The sequence below is a fragment of the Monodon monoceros genome, unplaced genomic scaffold (assembly GCF_005190385.1).
Source record: "Monodon monoceros isolate NGI ecotype Baffin Bay Population unplaced genomic scaffold, NGI_Narwhal_1 Super_Scaffold_5, whole genome shotgun sequence".
NCBI lineage: Eukaryota > Metazoa > Chordata > Mammalia > Artiodactyla > Monodontidae > Monodon > Monodon monoceros.
Genome location: NW_021703782.1, coordinates 93,535,851 through 93,560,100, shown reverse-complemented (window position 1 = coordinate 93,560,100; position 24,250 = coordinate 93,535,851). Strand labels below are relative to the sequence as shown.

The following is a 24,250-nucleotide window of genomic DNA, read 5'->3' as shown; positions in this document are numbered from 1 at the left end:
AGAAATACAACAACAAAATCCTCCAGAAAACCCTGAAAAGGGGAAACCCGGTGGGAAACAGAAAAGGGAAAACACTGTATCATTGGTTCACCATAACTGGCCTAGCAAACATTAGCCACAGTGAAGAGGGGGCAGGCCCCTTCCCAGTTCTCCCACTGGCCCGGCTGGATACAGGGGGGCCGAGACAGGAGCCCTCCACCCACTGTCTCCAGGGGACAGCCTGAGCCTTACTTGGCCTCTGGGTTTCATCTAAACCAGCAGCCTTTCTAGAAGCCCTCCCTCAGGTACGTCCCAGGGACAGAGGCGCTGTCGCTGTGCCCAAGGCAAGGGGCAGAGCTATGAACTTGCCCGGCTCAGGGGGCAGGAGGAGACTGCCGGCCGTGCTTTGGGTGCCTCCTCTTCCCGTCTCTGCAAGCACATCCATCGTCATGGCAACATCCAGGTACTGTCCCCTTCTGGGCCATGGCTCACAGGACCTCCCTTCTCCATCCGCATCCCAGGTTCATTCCAAACCTTTCTTGTGAACCTGTGGCCCCCAAGAATGCACGCTGCATCCCTGACAGCTCTTCAGGCGCCCACTTTCCAAGGAGTCTAGTCCAAGTCCAGGCGCAAGCCTAGAGGACCCGTAAAGGCAGAGGGTCTGCTTCACAGTGGAAAACACGCCTTGCAGAGTTTTTCTCTGGTGTTTCTCGAAAGTGCAGGAGAGAAAGGAGCAAACTGAAGGAGACGCTTGCCAGCCTACAGAGCTGGTGTCAAAAAAAGTCCTTCCCAGACATCTGGAGACACAGAACTTCTCAACTGTGTCATCGGACTGTCCTCTCCTCACCAGGAAACCTCAGCACCCTTTTCCCAGCCAAGAGCCAAACCCCGAACGCCAAGCATGAGGCTGTCAGGCAAGTTGGTGGCGAAGCGTCCTCGCCCGTGGACACAGGAGGTGGCTTTCTATGCCGTGAACCCCGAGATGAAGTGTGGCCAGAAAGGAGCTTTGCCCAGTGGCCCCTCTGTTTCGTTTCCTGGTTTCTAACTACCATCTGGAGGGAGGCCTGGCTGGTGGACCTGGGCACGGGGAAAAAGAACCATGTCGGCACAAGGGCATCCACTCAGAGCGACTGGGATGGTACCGCTGCTCTTGGTGGAGCCGAGACCCCCCCCAGTTACTTCAAATCTGAGGGACCACCCACGAGGCTATGGTCCTTGGCTTGGGCTTTGGTGGTGAAGCCAACTGACCTCAGATGAGGGGGAAAACCCTGCAGAGTGGAGGTGTGTTTTCTCCACCTGCCCTCTGGGGTCTGTGCATGTCAACGCAAAGGCCATTTCTATCCTGGAAATCACATGGTTCAGGCAAGTTTTGTCCAAGTCAGCAGGCAACCGCCTTGAGCTGTAAAGTCCTATAGTGGTCACAGAACTGGGAGGCAGAAGACAAAAACTTTCCGAAGGTCAGTGCCAGGCTAGGGGCCGGGAGATGAACTGGAAGAGCCGACCTCAATCCTTTGGCTGAGCTAGAATTTGGATAGGGTGGATATTGCTGGAGATGAGGGGCCAGTGGCTGGGCCTGTGAGATCTTTGGGTTTTATTAAGCTGTTCACTGCAACGGGCTCTGCACTATGGGAGCTGTCTGCATGAGTAAGCAGATGCAGGGGGCACCTTGGTACAGCCTTTCCTGTTGGCAACGAGTTTCTGAAGAACCAGAGGCCGCAAGAGAGAAATGACTACCTGCCACCTTGTTCCCATATCTGGATGAGGCAGCCCCAGGAGACAGCTCTCCGAGACCTAGTGGCACTCACATCACATCTGCAGAGCACGCCAAGCCCTAAGGGTTGAACTGAGGTGGAAAGGACGAACAGGACAGGAGGTGACACATATGACTAGATAACTGCAATTTAGTTAAGACTTAAATTTTTCTGAAGAGAAGAACGCTGATACCAGGGCTTGGTCCTGATGGCTTTGCAAGAAAGTGAAATGCCTATTTGCTAACTGAGTGGCCCCATAATGAGGCAACACCAGCACAGCTCCGCTCTAAGAAGAGGGAGGATGGGCTCCAAGGCTTGGCTCCCACTGACCACACAGAGCGGGTAGCTCCCATCCTCCACATGTGGTTCAGAGTGCCAGGTCATGGACCCTTCCCCAGCAGCAAAGCAAAGCTGGAGGCCTTTTGCTGTAGGCATCTGTCACCCATCAGCAACCCTGCAGCCACCTTCTGGAATGCCCCCAAAAGTCTCATTGAAAAGTCTGCCGATGCTCCCATATACTCTAGGAAGCGACATGAGGTGACTGTCCAGTGCAGATGGAGGCTCTTCTGACGGCGTGACCCCAATTGGAAGTGCCGTGGAGTTAATACCCAGAACTTCTCCGGGAGAGGAAACGGCATGGTGGTTCCTGAGACCATGGCTTGCTGGAGTGAATGGGGAAACGGCCCACTTTGATGCCTTTCAGTGTGTCCAAGACTCGGGAGGGTTAGTTCTCACGAGGCAAAGTGAGCAGGCTTGACACTTGGGACAGTGTTCTGGTCCATGATCCTAAGCCTTGAGTTTTCAAATCAACTTTACTTCCCCAACTTTACTGCCACGGACCGGGGGGAGAGGGCCGTTGTACAGTGCTTTTTGTAGTCGAGGTATCTCACAGTTGAACAATGTTTTGTTACTAGGAAGGGATGGAGTGGACTTGGTCAACCCCCAAGATGGTAGAATGTGCCCCCCGACGATGGTAGACATCCTCAGCCTTGGCGTGACTATCTCTATCCCACAGTCGTGGGCACTGGGGGGATATGGGACCACCAGCACTTCATTCGCTGAGAGGTGGGGTGGGAGGCTGAGCACTCATCCTGACGGAACCACCTCTTTAGAGGGGAAAGGGTCACCCTGTTGGCATTTAGGCCGTGTGTGGAACCTAAACTGCTCACAGAGAAACAAAGCCTAAAAACATCTTTCACAGCATCAAGTTGAATGTGGCCTAATGCCATTTCACCCTCAAAACATCCATCATTTGGCCCACAAGGCACCGTGCTCAACTACTGTCCTAGAAGGAGGGCTGAGGCTCGCGTGGGGACCCCCCAGGGCTGTGGGCAGCGGACCCGCCGGAATCCCCGGGGTCCTGGGGAGAGGAGGCCGTGGGTCTGAGGTGTGATGGACGTGAACACGGATCAACTCAGGAGTCCCTGCTGAGCTGGAAGGGTCAGTGACGTGGCGAGCAGTGTAATGCACTCTGGGTATAGAAATCAGACATTCGCGGTACCAGACACAGCGAGGCAGGAGGGCGGTCTTCTGCTTACATTCGGGAGAACTCCTAAGCCACATGCTTCCCTATGGCTTCCACCGAACCCCACGTCTGTGAAACCTGTGACTCCAACCTCACTCCTGGTCTCCAAACAGCACAACCAAGTTCATGGTCTTGGCTGTTCGAATACAGGAAAACTGGACTGTACAGGGAAGTCTAATAAAAACCTTAGGGTACTGACTATACCACTGAGATGAGCTAGTTTACAGTGTGACTTGAGGAACAAAAAGGGCAATCAAAAAACAAACAAAAAAACCCCCTCCAAAATATAAGTTACAGACATTCAGTGCCTCCTAGCAGAGCCTAAATCAAATTTGAAAAAAAAAAGTAAAAACTGCTAAAATGTTAGGAAAAAAATTATTAAGGAGTGGAGACAGTATCTATACTTCTTTGAAAAATGTCTTTTTTTTCTATCTTATATTAAAAAGCCAAAGGTCAGCTTTATATTCTTAAAGTCTTCTTTCCTGATTTGGGGAGATAGATAGGTGTGTTTCTAAGGCGGCTGCCCCATGACACCCAAGGGTATCACAAAGGCAGCAGCTCAATGCCCTGAAGGTGAACAAGAACAAAGTCCAGTGCAGAAGCTGTCCATCTGATGCAGTTTGGAGAATCCATGGCAGGGCAGCCGGGGAGGGGTGGGGTGCAATAGGGTCAGGAAGGCTTGGGGAGGGGGATGGAGGGCAAGGGGGACCACAGAGTGAAGGACAGAGAGCGTCAAGTCACTTCAGATCTCAGCTGCCTGAACATTTTACGTCAGTTTTCTACCAATCTGCGCACCTGAAAATGGAGTCTTTTAAAGCCCCCTTACTGAGAAAAGGAGGTGAAACATCTTCCCTCTTTCCCAAACACTCAGCTTTCCTGACACGCCCAGTTTAATGCACACGCGCCCACAAGCAGGCGTGCATACATGCACCAGGGGAGTATGTGTGTGCATGCGTGTGCGACACTTCTGCGGCCACGCAGGTGAGCACAGAGCCGCCCACGCCCGCAGTGCGCACGCGTGATTGTGTACACACATGCGCACACACACTGAAAAAAGCACTTAAGTTTCCAGGGGGCATTTATAATGAGGTCCACAGTGTTTAGAACTTAAATTCCTTTTTCTTTGTTTGCGACAGTGTTGTGTGGTTTTTTTTTTTCCTAACGTTCTCTTCTTTTTTCTTTGTTCTTTCTTTTCATCCGGAAGTCTTAAAGCATGTTGGATTTCAGAAACATGAGTTTGTTCATATCTTCTGGACTGAGCAGTCGCCTCCTTTTGATGAGAAGTGCTTGTTCACACATATTTACACACCCGCTCCTGGCCCCCACGGCCGGCACCGCGAGGAGCCAGAAGGCGAGCTTGGCGAGTTTTGTGTGCTTTTGGGTCACGCACGACCAGTACTGGAAGAGATCCGGGGTGGCCTGGAAGAGGGGTTCCTGCAGGTAATCGTACACTTCCTTCTTCCCGAGCCGGTCATCCTCCTGGGCGGCGGGGTTCTCGCCGGGGGCGGAGCGGGGCTTCTTGGCGGCGGGCTCGAAGTCGGCCTCCTCGGTCCAGGACTCCTTGACCCCGTTGATGAGCTCGCACACCTTGCCGATGATCTCCTCGTGCTGGTAGGGCGGGACGGGCCGCAGCTTCTGCTGTGGGTCCAGGATCATGGCCACCTTGTGCGCCGGGTGCACCTTGAAGTTCTCCTTGAGCGCCTCCAGGAAGAGGTGGCAGAGCTTGCTGACGGTGCCCGCGTCGTTGGCCTTGGCCGTGAACAGCTTCTCCAGCCTGACGTAGGTGGGCAGCACCAGCTGCAGGGTGGGCTGGCTCTCGTTGCTCAGCTCGATGACCGCCTGCTTCACCGGCGTCAGGATGGCGGCCAGGTTGCTGAGCAGGTGCTTGTTGAGGCTCTGGATGAGGTTCATCTTCTTGGCCCGGCTGTAGAACTCGCAGATCTGCTCGTAGCGCTCGTGCACCAACAGCAGCGAGTCCGTGACCGAGTTCCAGCAGGGCGGCGGCGAGGTCTCCTCCAGCGAGCCGAAGGTCTCCTTGGCGAGCCCGGTAGAGCCCGCCAGGTCCTCGCACACGCTGAGCAGCTCGATGACCTCGTGCATGCTGCGGGCCTGCAGCGTCCGCTTGCTCAGCACGCTCTGCACCACCGAGTTCAAGGCACAGGCTGAGCAGCGAAGGCACATGCCGGCCTTGGAGAAGGCGGATGCGCCCACCCGGCAGTCTGTCACGTACACTGTCCTGATCTCCGACATCACGAACTCCGACAGTACGTTCTGCACCCAGTGGTGCACCAGGTCGCCGCTGTCGCGAACGTCCGCGCCCTTCACGCCCAGCACGTAGCTCTTGATGTGGTTGCCCTCTGCCTGGTAGGCCGTGAGGATGTAGCAGGAGTCGGGGCCGACGCTCTGCGAGTGACAGGTGACGCCGATGCCCAGGCAGGCGTTGCTGCCCAAGGCGCACGTCACCTTCACCTTCACCTGGTTGTACATGCGCGGCAGGTGCTTCAGCGCCAGCGTGTTGAAGTTGCCCAGGATCTCGGTGACTGAGAAGGCCCCGTAGCGGGCGCCGCTGTCCACCAGTGTCTGGGCCAGCTTCAGGAACTCCTTCCCGCTCACCACGCTCAGCGCGCCCAAGTCGGCACACATGACCCGCAGCAGCCGCTCTGCGATGTTCTGCCGCTCCTTCTCGGGGATCGTGCTGTTAGGTGTTAAACCACTGGTCGTGGCTGGCAGGGGACACAAAGAGAGGTGTGATTAACCCTGCCAGTCAAGGCTCCTTGGTCTGGCAGTGGCCTAATACTCAAGCATCTAGTATTAGGAATTATGAATAGATTTCATCTTGCACACAAACTGATGGTCTTGGCAGTCTTTAACATGTGACAGTCTCAAAGGAATAAAGTTCTGTGATTGATTAGTAATGCCTGCCGTGAGCATGGGAATAGACTGTAGTGATATGTGTGCAAATACTTGTTGCATGTCATTCACCTTGACCTCTGAAGCCAACCAGTCTAACCTCTTCCTCAATATAGGAATGGCCTCTAACACAGGAGTCGCTAGTGAATAAGGTACGTGAGGCCACAGTGTCAGGAAAAAGCAGACAAGAGAAATCGTGGAGAGTGGATTTGGATTCCAATTCTGATTCTGTCACTAGTTTGTGTTCTCTGACCACAAACAGATCACCTCTCCCCAGGCCGCCTCTGTCCATCCCACGAGGTCAGAATTCCCACCAATGAGGTCTCAGGCATGAAAGTGCTTTGGAAACCATGATGCGTGGTCTTGCACCACCATGGGAGACACACAGGGGTGGGGATGTGGGAGCAGAGGGGAACAAGCTGGGGTTGGGGGGGAGGTCTCTGGAGGTGGGTGTAGTAGACTTCCACCAGCCCCCAGGTCCGCCCAGGAAAGACCTACTGTTGTTGGCACTGTTCCTCTGGGCCTGGGGCTTCCACTTCTCCTCCACGACAGCAGGGGGCGATCGGGACTGGTTGGAGGCGATGTTGTTCTCGTTGTCCGCTGCGGGCACAAAGGGGACAGTGTGTTTCCCTGAAGTGCAAGAGACCTGCCGGCTCCCCAGGCGAGGAGAACTAGAGCATGCGGGTGGAGGCAAGACTGGCCCCTGGGACTCAGGCCTGGGTTCAAATCCGGGCTCCTAAGACAACTATCTGAGGCCTGCAAAGCCTCAATTTCATCACTCGGAAGAATGAAGATAATCACACAATTGCCAGAAGGACTAACAAGAGATAATACAGGAAAAGAGCTGGGTACAGTGCTCAGCACGGAGTAAGCACTCAGGGAATGGGAACCGCTGTGACCCGAGTCTGGCTGGGAGGCACCCCCCAATACCCCCAAGCACAAAGTTCTAGCTCTGAGACCCGGGAGGGGGTGCCCATTACACTCCAAGAGGCCAAAAGCATCTCACACTCTTGCTTCTTTAAAGTGTGCCTTTTCGTCTTTTTAGTATATTTTAAACTTAAATGAACACAACAAAACCAAAGCCCTATATGACATAAAGTATACAATTCTCAACCCCCTCGTTACCTGTAGGAAGTGAAAACCAAAGTCTAGATACAGGAAAGGATTTGCCCAGGAAAACACAGAAAACCAGCAGCAGAGCTGGGACGGACATCCCAGGTCCCCTGGTTCCTAGTTGCCTCCTCCCTGCATTTCCCTAATTTTTGTTAACGTGTGCATATGCAGCCGTTTTCAGTTTTAAGTAATGGGCAGGTGCCATACTCTAGGCACGGTTACTCCTTGACATTTCTGTAAGATCATATCTGAGTGGAAATGGTCTGAGTTACATGCCTGTCATCACAAATGACCACACAATCTTTTATCACACAATATTCCACAAATTGCTTAACTACACTCCAAGTCCTAAGTTTCTGGGCTGTGCCGTTTACAATATTACTATTCTGCTCCGAACCTACTTGCCTAATATTCTAATATTGTTTCTCTGTGCTCTTCGGCTGTTGTTGTGGGTGTATTTCCTTGAGACATCATCTTACAGGTAGAATTCACAACCTGAGGTATGAATGGGTCAGTGGCCTCTGTTCAGGGTTGCCAGACATCTTTCTTCCATTCTTCTCAGTTAAACGCATCAGGCCTTAGAGGTCAAGGCCACACTATTCATACCTAGAGAAGAGGCTTCCCCAACTTCTACATATTCGGTCAGACCTGCAAGACTAGTCAAGAGACTCTGGGATGTGCACTCAAGGAATATTTTGCAACCACTAGAAAGGTGGTCATGTAGACTGGAGCAACATGGGAAAATGCATAAGGTCATGAAAAGCAAGCTCTAATCATAATGTCATATGTATTATTTATAGATACATATTTTAGACTCACAAGTCAAATAACGAACAAACCTATGCATCGAAAAAAGATGGGGAGGGGACTTTCACTTCTGCCCTCCAGATGCAAACAACCGCTAATCATGATGATACGACTGCTTTCATACAGGCAACCCAGGGTCTGATCCCAGAAAAAGAAACAAGTGCGGTGAGCTCTCTGACTGTGCAACTTACTGCCTGGAAGCAGTTTTCAAGCCGCTGCGTAGGACCAGGGAACTGAACAGAGCCCAGCGGTCCCCTTGAAGAGACAGAGATTAAAGCTCAGGCAGGCCCAAGACAGCTAGAATTTACAGGGAAAAGTACCAAAGAGGAGGGAGTTACAAAAAGAAAGAGCTCTGGAGATTTCAATGGGGTTCCCTGGAGCCTTTGCTGTAGCTAATCTGCCTATGCATAGGGTCAAATTCCACAGGACTAGGGAAAGAATCACTAAAATGCAGTAGGCTGGTAACTCCCAGGGCTCCCACGTGGGGGAGATCATCTGCACCTCCTCAACCAGAACGGAAAGACCTCAATGCATGGGAAATACTATGGGGCTAAATTAGCCACAGGCTAAGCCACTAGATCTGCCCTAATACATTTAAAGAGCAAGCCTCCAAAGTATTAAGGTGATCCCAAGTAACAAACTGTAAGCCAAGTTTAATACTCTTAAAAAATACAAAACCTAGCATCTAACACTATAAAATTCACAATGTCATTCATCTAATAAGTACCAGGCATTCAAAATAGTAGGAAAATATGACCTATAACATAAGGAGACAAACCAATCAATAGAAACAGACCTAGAAAGGACAGAGATGATGGAATTAGCCAAGAAGGAGCTTACAACAGCTGCTGAAGAAAAATCAGTGAAGCTGGAGACAGAGCAAAAAAACTACCCAATGAAAACCAGAGAGAGTAAAAGAATGAAAATAAATAAATGGAGCACGGACAATGTTAAGTGGTTTAACATAAATATAATTGGAGTCCCAGAAAAAGGGGGTGAGGCAGAAAAAAACATTTGAAGAAATGGCCAGAATCTTTCCAAATTGGATGAAACCATAAACCCAGGTTCTAAAAGCTCAGAAACCATAAACCCAGGTTCTAAAAGCGCAGAAATACATAAAGAAAACACCACCAAGGCACAGCATCATAATCAAATTGTTGACAACCAATGACAAGAGAAACTCTTAAAAGCAGCCAGAGAGGGGGAAAAATTAAGTACAGGGGAACAAGAATAACAACAGACCCAGCAGGTAACAGAACAAAGTATTAAAAGAGAATGTCAACCTAATATTCTAAATGTCCATCGATAGATGAATGGATAAAGAAGATATTTATATTTATAATCTAAATTTATATAATATAAATTATATTTATACAATGGGATATTACTCAGCCATAAAAAAAGGATGAAATAGTGCCATTTGCAGCAACATGGATGGACCCAGAGATTATCACACTAAGTGAAGTGAGCCAGACAAATACCATATAATATCGCTTATATGTGGAATGTAAAATAATGATACAAATGAACTTATATATCAATACAAAACAGAAACAGACCCACAGACACAGAAAACAAACTTATGGTTACCAAAGAGGAAAGGCGGGGAGGGATCAATTAGGATTAACATATACACACTACTATATATAAAATAGACAAACAACAAGGACCCACTGTATAGCACAGGGAACTATACTCAATATTTTGTAATAACCTATAAGGGAAAAGAATCAGAAAAAAAGATATGTATGTATGTATAACTGAATGACTTTGCTGTGCACCTGAAACTAATGCAACATTATAAATCAACTATACTTCAATATAAAAAAACACACACAAAAAATTAAAAATAAAATAAGAGAATTCTAAATCCAGTGATACTATCTTTCACAAATGGAGGTAAAATAAGGACCAAAAAAAAAAAAAAATCATACCTGCAACTATAAGAAATGTTAAAGGAAGTTCTTTAGGTATTAAAAAAAAAATGACATCACCCCCCCAAAGAAAAAATGACATCAAATAAGAATCTGGATCTAGAGAAAGAAATAAAGAGTTCTGGAAAGTGTACATGAATGGATATAAGAAGTGTTTTCCCTCATTTTTAATCTCTTTAACAAGATAACTGACTGCTCACTGGAAAAAAATAACAATGAATTGTGGTAATTATATGTAGAAATAAACCATATGTTAACAATAGAAGAAAGACTAGGAAGGGGAAATAGAAGATTGTGTTGAAAGTTTTTCACACAATATGAAAAGGATAATAGCCTTTAAATGTAGACTTGGTAAGTTAGAAATGCATAGTTCAAAACCCAAATAGACTATAAAAAAAACAACAGTTATAGCAAATAAATCCATTGTAGAGATAAAAATGGAACCATAAAAAATTCTCAGTCCAAAATAAGGCAAAAAATTAGAGAAAAAGGAATAAGCAACGAGTGAAACAATTAGTAAACAAATACGAAAATGGTAGATTTAAACCCAATAATACTGAAATCACATTAAATTTAAATGGTCTCCACATTTCAAATAAAAGTAGACATTGTCGTACTTAATAAAAAAGCAAGACCCCATGATATGCTATCTATAAGAAACCTATTTAAATATGAAGACATGGATAAGTTAAAAGTAAAAGGTTAAATAAAGGTATACCATACAAACAGTAATGAAGAGAAAGGTGGAGATGCTTGTGATAGTATTACAGAAGGAACAGACCTCAGAACAAGAAATATGATCGGGGTAACAAGAGACCCTACATAATGATAAAGGGGTCAAATCACCAAGAATATATACTAACCCTAAGTGTGTGTGCAAGTGATAACAGAGCATTAAAACACATGAAGCAAAAGCTGAGAAAACTGAAAAAAGAAACAGATAAACCTACAACTGGAAATTTCAACTGTCTTCTCTCAGTAATTGTTACTCTCATGAGAAAAGAGAAAAAAAGACTGAATATAAATGAACGGAGTGGACAACATCAAGCAGTCCCATATACACATAACTAGATTACCAGAAAAAGGAGGTGGAATAGAAAAATACTGAAATCATATAAAGTATAGTCTCTGACCATAACTGAATTAAATTAGAAATCAACAACAAAAAGATATTTGGAAAAGTTTCAGCTATTTGAATATTAAACATCACAGTTGTAAATAACCCATAGGTCAAGGAAACATAAGGGAGACCAGAAAATGTTTTGAACTAAACATTAAAACATAACATTTCAAAATGTGTGGGATACATCTAAATAAATGTTATTTATAACATTAAATAATTATCTTAGAAAAGAATAAACATTTAAAGTCAGTGTTATAAAGCTTCTACACTAAGAGATCTGAAGAGTAAGTTTAAAGAGTAAGTTGAGTCGAAGGTAAGCAGAAGAAAGGAAATAATACAGATAAAAGCAGAAATTAATGAAACAGAAGATGGGTAAACACAGTAGAGAAAAATCAATGAAACTAAAAGCTAATTCTTTGTAGAGATCAGTAAAATTGACAAACCTCTAACAGGAAACATTAAAAAAAGAAAAAGAGGACACAAATTATTAGTAGCAGGAGTAAAAGAAGGGGACATCACTACAGATGCTACACATATCAAAGGGATTAAAATGATTATGAATAACTTTAGGCCAATAAATTCAACCATTTAAGTGAGGCAAAAAAAAAAAAAAAAACCCTAAAAAACATAAAATACCAAAGTTCACTCCGGAAGAAACAGGTAACCTCAAATTTCTTAAGTTCTATAAATATTAAGAAATTCAGTTCATAGTTTACATAATTTCCCACAAAGAAAATTCCCATATGGGTTGACTGGAAAGTTTGACCACATATTTAAGGAAGGAATAATACAAATTCTAAACAAATTCTCCCAGAATTAGAAGAGGAAAACACATTTCCCAAATCATTTTATAAGGCTGTCATTACCCTGATCCAAAACTAGAGAAAAAAATTACAAGAAAAGAAACTACAGACCAACATCCTTCATAAACATATACACAAAAATCCTTAACAAACTATTAGCAAGCCAAATATAGTAATATATAAAAATAACAACACATCATGGGAGTTCCCTGGCAGTTTCAGTGGTTAGGACTCAGCACTTTCACAGCTGTGGCCCGGGTTCAACCCCTGGTCAGGGAACTAAGATCTCGCAAGCCATGTGGCCAAAAATAAAAAATAAAAATAATAACATATCGTGAATAAATGAAGCTTATCCCAGAAATAGAATAGTTACAGAAAACCAATCAGTGTAATTCCCTTTACTAAGAGGAAAACAAAAATAAGAAAAATCATCTCCATAGATATAAATGCACTTTAAAATGTGACAAAATTCAATACCCACCTATGATACAAAATCTCAGCAAACTAGGAAGACAAGGAAACTTTCTCAACCTCATAAAGGACATCAAAAACAAAAAACAAAAACAAGTTTACTGATCTGATAGAAATAAAAAGGATTATAAGGAAATACTATGAACAGTAGTATTCCAACAAATTAGATGACCTGGATGAAATAGACAAATTCCTAGAGAGACATAAACTACTAAAACTGATTCAAGAAGTAGAAAATCTGGATAGATCTATTAAAAAGACTGAATTAGCAGTCAAAACACCGACCATAAAAAAGAAAAGGAAAGCCCAGGCTCAGATGGCTTCATCAGTGAATTCTATAAAAAGTTAAAAGAACACTTCACAAATTCTTCTGAAAGTAGAAGAGGAGGGAACAGGTCTCCATTCATTCTATGAGGCAGGTATTATTCTGATACCAAAACATGACTAAGAAGTCACAAGAAAAAACAAACTATAGTCCACTATGCCTTATGAATATAGATACAAACATCCTTAATAAAACAGAGCAGACCAAATCCAGCAACATATACAACAGGTTATACACCATGATCAAGTGGTATTTATTCCAGGAACACGAGATTAGTTCAACATACAAAAATCAATACCATATTAATAGAATAAAGGACAAAAACCACATGATAATTTCAATAGATGCAGAAAAATTATCTGACAAAAATCCAACACCCTCTCATGATAAAAACACTCAACAAACCAGGAATTGAAGGGAACTTTTTCAACTTGACAAAGGGCATCTATGAAAAACCCACTGCCAACATCATAGTTAATGGTTAAACATGAAAAACTTTCCTCTTAAGATCAGGAACAAGATAAGAATGTCCACTCTATTTTATTCAACATGTATTAGAGGTTCTAGCCAGGTCAATGAAAGAAAAAAAGAAAGAATAAAAAAGAAAAGAAAAATAAAGGGCATCCACATGAATGGAAGAAGTAAAATTATCTCTACTTACAGATTACAGATGACATGACTGTGTGTATAGAAAATCCTATGGAATACACACACACACACACACAACTGTTAAAACTTATAAATAAGTTCAGCAAGGTTTCAGGATATGAGATCAATATACTAAAAAAAATCAATTATATTTCTCTACGTTAGCAATGAACACTCCAAAAATTAAATTAAGGAAATAATTCCATTTATAAGAGCCTCTAAAAGAATAAAATACTTAGGAATAAATTTACAAAAGAAGTATAAGACTTGTACACTTAAAACTAAAAACATTATTGAAAGAACTCAAAGAAGACTCAAATAAATGAAGAGGCATCCCATGTTCCAAGACTGGAAGACAATATTGTTAAAACAGCAATACTCCCCAGATTGATCTAGATTCAACACAATCTCTATCAAAAGTCCTGCTGTCTTTTTCGCAGATATCGACAAGTTGAGCCTAAAGTTTATGTGACACAGAATAGCCAAAACACTCTTGAAGAAGAACAAAGTTGGGGGGCTTAGACTTCCCGATTTCAAAGCTGTTATAGAGTCACAGTAATCCAGACAGTGTGCTTCTGGCACAAAAACAGACGTACAGATCAATGAAATAGAATTCAGAATCCAGAAATAAACCCTCACATTTACAGTCAATTGATTTTTGTCAAGGGTGCCAGGATAATTCAATGGGGGAACAAATAGTCTTTTTAAAAATGGTGCTGGGGGCTTCCCTGGTGGCGCAGTGGTTGAGAGTCCGCCTGCCGATGCAGGGGACACGGGTTCGTGCCCGGGTCTGGGAAGATCCCACATGCCGCGGAGCGGCTGGGCCCGTGAGCCATGGCCGCTGAGCCTGCATGTCCGGAGCCTGTGCTCCGCAGCGGGAGAGGCCACAACAGTGAGAGGCCCACGTACTGAAAAAAAAAAAAAAAAAAAATGGTGCTGGGGCCACCATGGTGCTGGATATCCACATGCAAAAGAATGAAGCTGGGCCCCTACCTCATACCACATACAAAAATTAATACAAAATGGAATACTGGCCTAAATGTAACAGTGAAAACTATAAAACTCTTATAAGCAAACAGAGGAGTTAAGTCTCTGTGACCCTGGTTTAGGCAATGATTTCTTACATATGACATCAAAAGCATAAACAATGAAAGAAAAAATAGGTAGTCGTCATCAAAAATTTTTGTGCCTCAAAGGATAGCATCAAGAAATTGAAAAGACAACCTACAGAATGGGAGAAGATATTTGTAAATCATATATCTATAGAGCCCTCGTATATAAAGATAAAAAGATCTCTTACAACTCAATAATAAAAAAACAAAAAAACCCAATTAAACAATGGGCAAAGGATCTGAATAGACATTTCTCCAAAGAAGATATTTAAATGGCCAATAAGCACATGAAAAAGTGTTCAACATCATTTGTCATCAGGAATACACAGATTAAAATCACAATGACATATCCCTTAATGCACTAGAATGGCTATAATCAAAAAGTCAGATAATAACGAGCGTTATCAAGGATGTGGAGAAACTGGACCCCTCATACACTGTTGGTGGAAATGTAAAAATGGTGTAGCCACTTGAGGAAACAGTATGGCAGTTCCCTAAAAGGTTAAATATAGCGTGACCAAATGACCCAGCATTTCTACTCCTAGGTATCTACCTAGTAGTTAAAAACACTGTAAAGCAATTATGCTCCAATAAAGATGTTAAAAAAAAAAATGTTCACACAGGGACTTGCACTTGGGCATTCACAGCAGCTTTATTCGTAATAGCCCCAAACTGGAGACAGCCTAAATGTCCATCTGTAGGGGAACAGATAAACAAATTGTGGTATATCCAAACAATGAAATACTACTCAGAAATAAAAAGAAATACTGATATCACAGAACAACATGGATGAGTCTCAAAAGTATGCTAAGTGAAAGAAGTGAGACACAAATGACTAAATATCATATAATTCCATTTATACAAAATTCCAGTAAAGGCAAAACTATAACAAAAGAAAGCAGACAGTGGTTGCCAGGGTGGGGGCCTGGGAAAGGGACTTGCTGCAAAGGGAACTTTTTGGGTCGATGGTAACACTATACATTGTGCTTGTGATAGTGGTTAAATGACTATACGTTTATCAAAACACATCAAACTGTACTCTTAAAATTGGTGAATTTTATTTATGTAAATTATATCTCAATAAATCTGATTTTAAAATAGACTGAAAAGAAACCATTAAAAGAGTAACAGTTGGGCTTCCCTGGTGATGCAGTGGTTAAGAATCTGCCTGTCAATGCAGGGGACACGGGTTCGAGCCCTGGTCCGGGGGGATCCCACATACTGCAGAGTGGCTAAGCCTGCGCACCACAACTGCTGAGCCTGCGCTCTGGAGCCTGTGAGCCACAACTGCTAACCCTCGCGCCTAGAGCCCGTGCTCCTCAACAAGAGAGGCCACTGCGGTGAGGGGTCCGCGCACCGCGGCGAGGAGTGGCCCCCGCTCGCCTCAACTAGAGAAATGCCTGCGCGCAGCAACGAAGACCCAGCGCAGCCAAAAATAAAAAAACAAAAAACCATTCACTTCATAGCAGTACACCATATATACTCAATAAATATTTGTAAAAAAAAAAAAAAAAAGTAACAGTGGCTAACTTTGAGTAGTGAGATTATGGCTGAGTCTTCATTTTGTAATTTCTCTGCATTTTCCCAATTTCCTTTAATGAATAGACCTCACGTGTAAAAAAGAGAAACACAAATTTTAAAATGGAAACCAGCAGCCATTCTTACTGACTTTCTCTGCTAGAGTACAGAGATTTGGAAGCCCGGGATTTGAACCAGGCTTTGGCTGAGTATTATAACCTTGAGTCAGGCACTTCACTTCTCTAGGGCTCAGTTTCCCCTCCTCCTTCCAAAATCCCGGGGCTGGGCAAGCTGCAGGGCGATTCCCTCATTCTCTGCCTTTCTGCAAGGCTTGAAATTGGGATTACTCAACCTCTAATTAGATAATGATGTCTAGCATGGTTTATTAAAAAAACTTTTTTTCTCCTTATCTCACAGATAATGCTGCTAAATGGGTGAGGTACTCAGTAAATGATCTATAGCTTGAGCTGGAAACAAGGTTTACTCAGTGTGGCTAACCCTACGTACCACAGATACATACGCTCACACACGTACAGATACACAGACATTTGTAAAGGGCGGGATGCAAAGCTGGAATAAAGGCTGTCTCCCAAGGAAGGACCAGTTGCAGAAAGAAGAAAGCAGTTGTTTCTAGCAGGGGATAGAAAAATAGAAAACTGCATTATTCAGTCTTATTTTAGAATGTGCCATAGCCCTTAATACTTTACACACATCATCTCCAGAACCCTCACCCAGCCTGTGGAGAATGGTGATGAGCCTACTTTACAGATGAGAAGATCGATGCCCAGAGAGGTGAAGTAGCTCAAAGGGATCAGAAATTAAATGTGGCCATTCCCAAATCCTACCACTCTGAGTTGCCAACTTGTTTGCCTCCTGGGAAAGTCCCCAGGCCTCACTTAGCTGCAGTCCCCCGACTACTTGAAAAGAGGCTAGAAGAGATGACCTCTGAGGGGGCTTCCCCCATCCCTAATCCTCCACCTCATCTACCCTGTTGAAGAGGGTGGTTGTTCAGAGCACCGGCTCTGGAGTTCATGGGAGGGTCAGAATCCTGGTCTCATACTGTGGCTGCAGAGCCTTGGACAAGTTACTTAGCCACTTTATTTTATTTTGAAATTTACACATTTTATTAAAAGAACAAAAAATAAACAACACAGAAATAGCACACTAAAATAAATTGCATAATGCACACTTCTAAACACAAGCCAAACAGCACTATAACTTGGGAAAAAATCAAAGCGTCTGCCCTACTGATAGCAGTTGAGGAAATGAGCTATTGCATTCTGGAGGCAAAACATTATGGAAACAGTTTATATTTCTTAAATATTATGATCATTATTTAAATCATTAATTGTTGCACAGGACTAATAATTTTCTTATTGATAAGTAATTTTTAAGTGACATTTTTCTGCCCAAAATATGTGCTTCCATTTTCTATACTTAGCCCTTTTCACCTCAGTTTCCTTATCTATAAAGGCGAGCTAATGTGGACACAACTCAGAGGGATGTTCTGAGGATCAAATGAGCTAATACGTAAGAACTCAAACGATGTGAGGTGCTTTTTACGAGTCATGCAACTTTGGGCCAGCGATTATGTTCTCTGAGCCTCAGTTTCTTCATCTGTATAATGGGGATGATAATGCCAGCCAGCTTGTTGAGGAGCCCGGCCTGACACACGGTAATCGCTCACTAAGTGTTAGCTATCTTTAGTATTATTGCCGCCAAAACCTGCTCCTAAGCTGTCACCAGGGGCCAGGCAGGTTCTCCTACAGCGCAGACGGGAAGTTTATTAGCGGGAATTACCCTGTGCCATTCAGCAGCCTCTTAATGAGATTGCTGTTATTCGAGGCTGATCCCCCTTATCAGCAGCGCGGTGAACTGCGCAGATCATGATGCTTAATTTCTCTCTATGGAGTCAATCCTTTAATCCCGACTCAGCCTGGCTGGGATTCAGCCTGGCTTTGCACTGGATTGCCGTCAAGGCATTCTCTGCCAGCACTGAACCAGAACAAAGCAGCCCAAAGCTCTTCTCGGAAAACAAGTTGGGATGCTTGGGGGAGGTGGGGCACCCACAGGCGCACCCTTGATTTGCATGTTAATGGCCTCCGCCCGACTGCCTGAGGGACAGAGAGGCCCTGGCACCCAGACTCTTCCCTAATTAGGGCTCAGCTTCCAGAGCCGGCAGAGGGGCAGAGGGTTTCAGAGGAGAAGGAAGCAGAGACGGGGCCGTGGGGGTCTCGGGCCCAAGCGCTGTGCTCAGGCAGTGGTCCCCAGCATCCTTCTAACTTTGGCTACTGGTTCCCCACGGGGTCAAGTCTAAGTGCTCTGAGTGCATTCAAGGCCTTCCCTGGAGCAGGATGGCTGACAGCAAAGGCAAGCAGGAGCTGTGAGACACGTGAAGACAGAACCTTGGTGTAAGGAGGGCAGCTGGAGATTGCAGGTCTGTGTGCCCTTGTTTTAGAGATGGAGACTCAGAGTGGGGGGGCACGACAAAGTTTCCTGCCTGAGGTCACATGGTATAGAGACACATCGGTTAGAGAGGACTGGAACTCACGTGTCATGGCAGCCAATCCAGCTCTGCACTGATTTTATTTTATTATTATTATTTTTAAATTTTTGGGCCGTGCCATGCAGCATGTGGGATCTTAGTTCCCCGACCAGGGATTGAACCCGCACCCCTTGCATCGGGAAGCACATATTCTTAACCACTGGACCACCAGGGAAGTCCCTGCACTGATTTTAATGAGTACATTAGAAATAAATTATCTCCCTCCCACCCAGAATCATGCGAGTTGGTGCCTAGTGTACAGCAGATACCCAATAGATATACGCTGCATAAATGAAGAGGGGTCACACTAACAGAACAGCACCTGCCTGGAGAGTGTCTCGCCCTGTAATACTCTGTGCTAGTCAGGCCAGACCTGGAAGGTGATATGAAAGATTCAGAAACCTAAGAGAGAGACAAGCAATAACTAACAACAACCACCGTGACAGCAGCTAAGCAAACACTCAGTCTCTTTCCTGGTCAGCTCCTCTTTGGCCTTTACTGAGCCACCGTCTGTGTCAGGCGCTTTTCTCACATCGCCTCCAATGCCTCCAGAGGCTCACCCTACGGGAAGGGTGGCAGGGTCAGCGAGCTGTCTCCCCCATGTTCCCGTTTCCCTTGTCGGGCTGTCCCTGGGCAGGGCTCTGGAATTTGAGCATATGTGTGTCACTTGTGGTCTGAAGTGGTAAAGAAGGAAGGGTGCCTCTCTCCCCGCCCATCAGTCAGAGAGAGAGGACTCTGTGACCCAGGGGAGGATGGAGACACAGGAAGGAAGGAGTCTGGGTCCCTGAATCTCCACGTGGAAGGCCGCGTGCATTAGGCTGTGATGTGGCTGAGAAGGAAGTGGTATGTCAAACCACTGAGAATTTGGGATTTACCTGTTACAGCAAACAGTGTCTGCCTGCCTAAAACAGAGATCAGATCAGAAATCAGATCAGCTCGGTGCTTTGTGACCACCTAGAGGGGTGGGAGAGGGAGGGTGGGAGGGAGGGAGACGCAAGAGGGAGGAGATACGGGGATATATGTATACGTACAGCTGATTCACTTTGTTATACAGCAGAAACTAACACACCACTGTAAAGCAATTATGCTCCAATAAAGACGTTAAAAAAAAGAAAAAAAGAAATCAGTGCTACTATGACCAAAACCTAAAATTGGAGGCTGGTGGTCTAGTGAGGGAGCTGACATTGTAAGCCGGACAGATGGCAAAACAGCTGATAAAAAGGGTGTCCAGACAGCAGACTCCTAGCTGTGGCTCTCTACAGCAGCAGTTCTCAAAGTGTGGTCCCGGACAAGCCGGGTGTGTGTGGCCTGAGGACCTGTCAGAAATGCGAGTCCTGGGCCCCGCCCTAGACCCACGCATCTGAAGTTCAGAGTGCGGCCTAGAAATCTGTGCTGTCACCAGCCCTCCTGGTGACTGATGCACGCTCACGTTCGAGGACTGCTGCTTCGGGGGTATGACCGCGAAAGCAATGGGGGTCGCCGCAGGCTGCACCGGGCTGAGCCCTCTCCACTGCCCTCCCCTTCCTCCGCTCACCTGGGTCTCAAACCACACTCAACCCTACACACGCCCACGACTCTGTCCTGCTCAGCTCCTGTTTGGCCTCTAGGCTCCGGGCAGAGGTCACAATTTCTGGAAGCCTTCTCTAGCTCCGGCCCCCTCTCTGGCTACGCTGCCACCAAGCCAGCTGCCCCCGCAGGGCACAGACCACCCTGACTTACAACGGAGTAACCAGGGCTCCCATGTCCTGGGACTGTCTTTTGGGAGAGCGGCCGCAGGCTGTCCCTGGCTGTCCCTGCCTTTCGCGGGATCTGAGGGTGGGAGGGAGAAGGGGGGCTTCAGTACCCCGCCCCCGTCCACCGTGGGGCCCTTACCCGCGTGGGACTGCATGTGTTCCAGCAGGTTGTTGTAGAACTGGAACTGGATTCCACAGGCGCCGCACGTGTAGGGCTCTGCAGGGAGAAACGGAGCAGCCGTTTCAGGGGCAGCACAAACCCAGATGCCTTTCTGCTGGGCCGCAGGCAGCTTTGGAACTGGGCACCCAGACACACATGGGGGCTGTGCACTCAGGGCTCTGGGCCTGTCTGCCCCCCTGTCACTAGCTAGTGAGGGAGAGGCTGCGGGGGAAGGAGCAATGGAGAGAGGAAGACTGGCAGATCAAGACCGCCAAGTGTAGTCAAGCGGCATTTATCGAGTGTTCACTGTGTGCCACACTGTTCCGGGCGCCGGGGATAACACTAAGGGACCAAGAGCTCTCTCAGGGCGGAGACCACGTCTTATTTGTTCCACAGCCCACCTCTCAGCCGGTGGAAGCACACAGACAGCACTGTTTGCTGAGTGAACAAATGAATGAACGTATGAATGAACCAAAAACAACATAATGGATGTGGAGGGCAGTAAAGAGAAGGAGAGAAGGGGTGAGAGAAAGGGTGAGAAGTGGAGAAACACAGAAGAGCTAGAGAAGCAGGGGTAAGACAGGAAAGGGAAGAGAAGTGGGCCGGAGGGCGGCAAGAATGAGAGCACATAGGAACGCGCGGGTGCGTGCCCAGCAGAGGGACGGGGAAGGAAAAAGAAAGAGAGAAGAGAGCAAAAACGAGTAGGGAAAAGACAGCAGGAGGACGGCGGAGATGCGCTCGGAAGAGGCGTCCTGAGGCTGCCCCCGTGAGCAGGAAGGGGTGGCTTTGTTCCTGCAGGGCTGGGGGTGGCAGAGTCAGGACACCCATGGTCACAGCTCCGCCCGACACCTGTCCAAACTCCTCCACCCGCCTGGGCTGGGTCTCCCTGTGCCTCCACCTCCTCCAACTGGGTCTACCTGGGAGGGCGGCCCAGGTCTGATGCTCTGGGGAGGTCCCGAACGTGTGGCTGGCTGAGTTCATTCCCTACCCTGCCTCGCCCTCTCCAGCCCCCCGATGGGACCATCACTTACTCTGTAGGAGAGGGAAAGGATTGGAAATCAGGGGACTTGCAGTTTCTGCAAAAGAGAAACAGTTTAGCTAAGTCTCTTCTGGTTCTGGTGCTCGGAGATGACAGTCATTACTTCTGTCCTTAGGAAGTAGTGAGCCAGATGGGCTCTCGGAGGAGGAGGGGGCAGCTGGGGTGGGGCTGGGGCACGGGCAGGGCGAGATCAGCCGGGGCCATCCCTCCAGGACACCCTCAACTTTCAAAAAGTCAGCCCACGGAGCGCCAAGGAGAAAATATCCATGCTGCCTGGTTCAGGACAGGGAGCTGGGAGCTGCTTCTAGGTCCTGGCACCGGGGTGGTACTGTCTGGCACCAAACACCAGAGAGGCCAAGGGAGGGCTGCGCTTTGAGGGCTCTTCTGTCTGCTGGCAGCTCTCCGCGCTTCCTGGCATGGTCAGGTGAGCCTCACAGGCAGGAGGCGGCAGAACGGGGCCAGACGGACTACACCGGGAATCCTGGCTCCACCACTCACAAGCTGGGGACCTGGGGCAACAATCAACGTCTCCTGAGTCTCAGTTTCCTCATCCAAAAAGTGGGGATAACAATAACACTGACCCTCACTGGGCTGTGGTAAGGATGAAAACAGGTTAAGACACATACAGCTCTGAACACGTGCCAGGCACACAGTAAGCGCTCAATAAATGGTGGCTGCCGGCGGGAGCAGCACTTCACACCGTCATTCCCAACCCTGAACATCGGCTCTGGTGGAAGGAGAGGCAGGGGGTGCAGCCTGGCTGGCTGGGAACAAAGGCTCCCGGGAGACCGCGGTTTCAGTCCTGGCTCTGCTGCTTATTCCTGTGTGGCCTTGGGCCAGTCACTCCAGTTCTTTAAGGCTCACCTTTTGGAGGGGCTGAGTGGGTTATAGCTTCCAAAAGGATGAAGCAGTTTGGAAAAGTCGACATGCTCTCTACGGTTTAAAGGATCGTGGCAACATTCTCGGGGCTCCCACGGCACGCCTCACTCCCTTCCTCGGAGCACTTATTCATCAAACCACTTGGTTTACTTAAGAAACACCACCACCTCCCAAACAGCCTACCATGTGAGTGTGTGAACTCTGCAGGGCACCCTCTGAATATTCCCCACCACAGGGACGTGTGTGCCATGCCCATTCCACAGCAGAGGTGAAATTGAGAGGCGAGAACGTGTGTGCCATGCCCATTCCACAGCAGAGGTGAAATTGAGAGGCGAGCTCAAGTCACCGGCTTGTGGATGGTGGAGCTGGGGTCGAGCCTCGGCTGGAGCTCAGATCACTGTGAGGAAGCTTGCATGTGCAAGTCTGCGCTCCTGGATGTTTCATAAAGCCCCTGACTGGTGGTCAAGCCACGTGCATCATCTGTCTGCACCCAAGCAGTACAGGCCAGCACCTAATCTGGTGAATTAAACTTCAATTGAGCAAGAAAGCGAGTGATGGCTTACCTTGGTATAAAGGAAGTACCAGAATCTTTTTTACACCCTGCCCTGGCTGGCACCGTGCAGACCAGCTTGCTGTGCCTTTCTCGGGCAGAGGCTGCTTGTGATCACGCATGGCTCCGCCAGGCTGGCCCCAGGTCTGGCTGGGGACAGTGGCTTTTGGCTGCTCTAAGGTGCTCTAGGGTTCCGCTAGAGTCCTGCAGGAGGCAACCACCAGGGGGCGCCAAAACACCACTGGGAACCTCAGGCAAGCCTACTTGGGCTGGTAGGGGCTGGAAGGGAACCTTTGGATGTTCCCAGGTCCAAAAGGGGACCAGAACTTGGGGCCTCCGGCTCTTAGGCCACAGCTCTCTCTACTGTAACCCGCTTTGCTTCTTCTGGAAAAAAAAAATGGCTGTGATGTTCATCCTATAAACATAGCAATGGCTCAAAGGGGGCCATCCAAGTCAGTGTATCACACAGGTCATGGGGCAGGGGAGTTCCTCTCTCCATGGGGAAGAGACAAAGAGGATCCATAGTCCAGGAGATGCTCCTAAGGCCCGGAGGGATGTCCCTGGAAAAAAGGGCCCCTCCCGCTTCTGCCTGCCGGGCTCTGGCCGCCCTCTAATGCTCTGCTCTCAGCCTCCCCCCGACACCCTGCCCCATCACGCACCGCAAAGATCCCGGAGCGGATTGAGGCCGCAACACAGGGTGACTGTCATGGGGCACACTCACCGCTGGAGTTTTGGGAACTGCTATTCGTCTCTTCAAAGTGGTTTTGTGCTTTGCCTTCTACCCTCCGACTGAAAGCGCTTTCTGCTGGGTGGGGAGAGGAGAGAGCAAGGAAAAACCATGGTGATTGGTCAGCAACAGGTCCAAAGGGAGGGGCATGCCAGAGGGGGCTTGGGAGGCCAGGGACGTGGGAACTGCCCCGGCCCCTGGGCTGGGTGAGTGCCTGAGGCTTTATGCTGGGGAACCAGCAGAGGGATGGGCTCCAGAACCCCAAACCCCAAACCTGCAGTTCCTCAGGCTCACCTGAATTGCCTGATACCTCGTCAGGGTCCCAGGAGGTCCCCGACAGTGCCCAGGGTGGGTGGAGGTCCAGGCACGGGGGGGATGTGTGTGGGATGTGGGCGCACTCCTGAGCTCCAACTGATCGAGTAGATGGCACACAGGCCAGGGTCTCCCATCTCTGACCCCTGGGGAGCCACACGTGACACTAAATAATCTGGATCTGCCACTCGCGACTTGCTCTGCCAGATTCTGCTGACACAGGCCCCACCAAGGAGCAGGGAGGGTGACAGACTGCTTTCTGGGGGTGGCTCTGGCAGAGCAGGAG

General features: G+C 47.4%; 1 protein-coding gene across 12 annotated transcripts in view; it reads right to left on the bottom strand.

Moving 5' to 3' along the window:
• Positions 1–4,354: 4,354 nt before the first annotated feature.
• The window catches only part of ZNF618 (zinc finger protein 618), a 178,209-nt gene continuing 158,313 nt past the window's right edge, over positions 4,355–24,250 (bottom strand). For 7 of the 12 annotated variants that reach the window (XM_029202951.1, XM_029202957.1, XM_029202953.1 and 4 more), the window contains 5 exons: positions 23,647–23,730; positions 21,489–21,533; positions 20,437–20,514; positions 6,664–6,765; positions 4,355–5,978 (listed from right to left, as the gene is read on the bottom strand). In XM_029202951.1, the coding sequence (XP_029058784.1) occupies positions 4,462–5,978; positions 6,664–6,765; positions 20,437–20,514; positions 21,489–21,533; positions 23,647–23,730 (1,826 nt within the window). In that variant the 3' untranslated portion in view covers positions 4,355–4,461. The remainder of the gene's footprint in view (positions 5,979–6,663; positions 6,766–20,436; positions 20,515–21,488; positions 21,534–23,646; positions 23,731–24,250) is intronic. The other 5 variants (XM_029202954.1, XM_029202959.1, XM_029202955.1 and 2 more) reach the window with 3 other exon arrangements.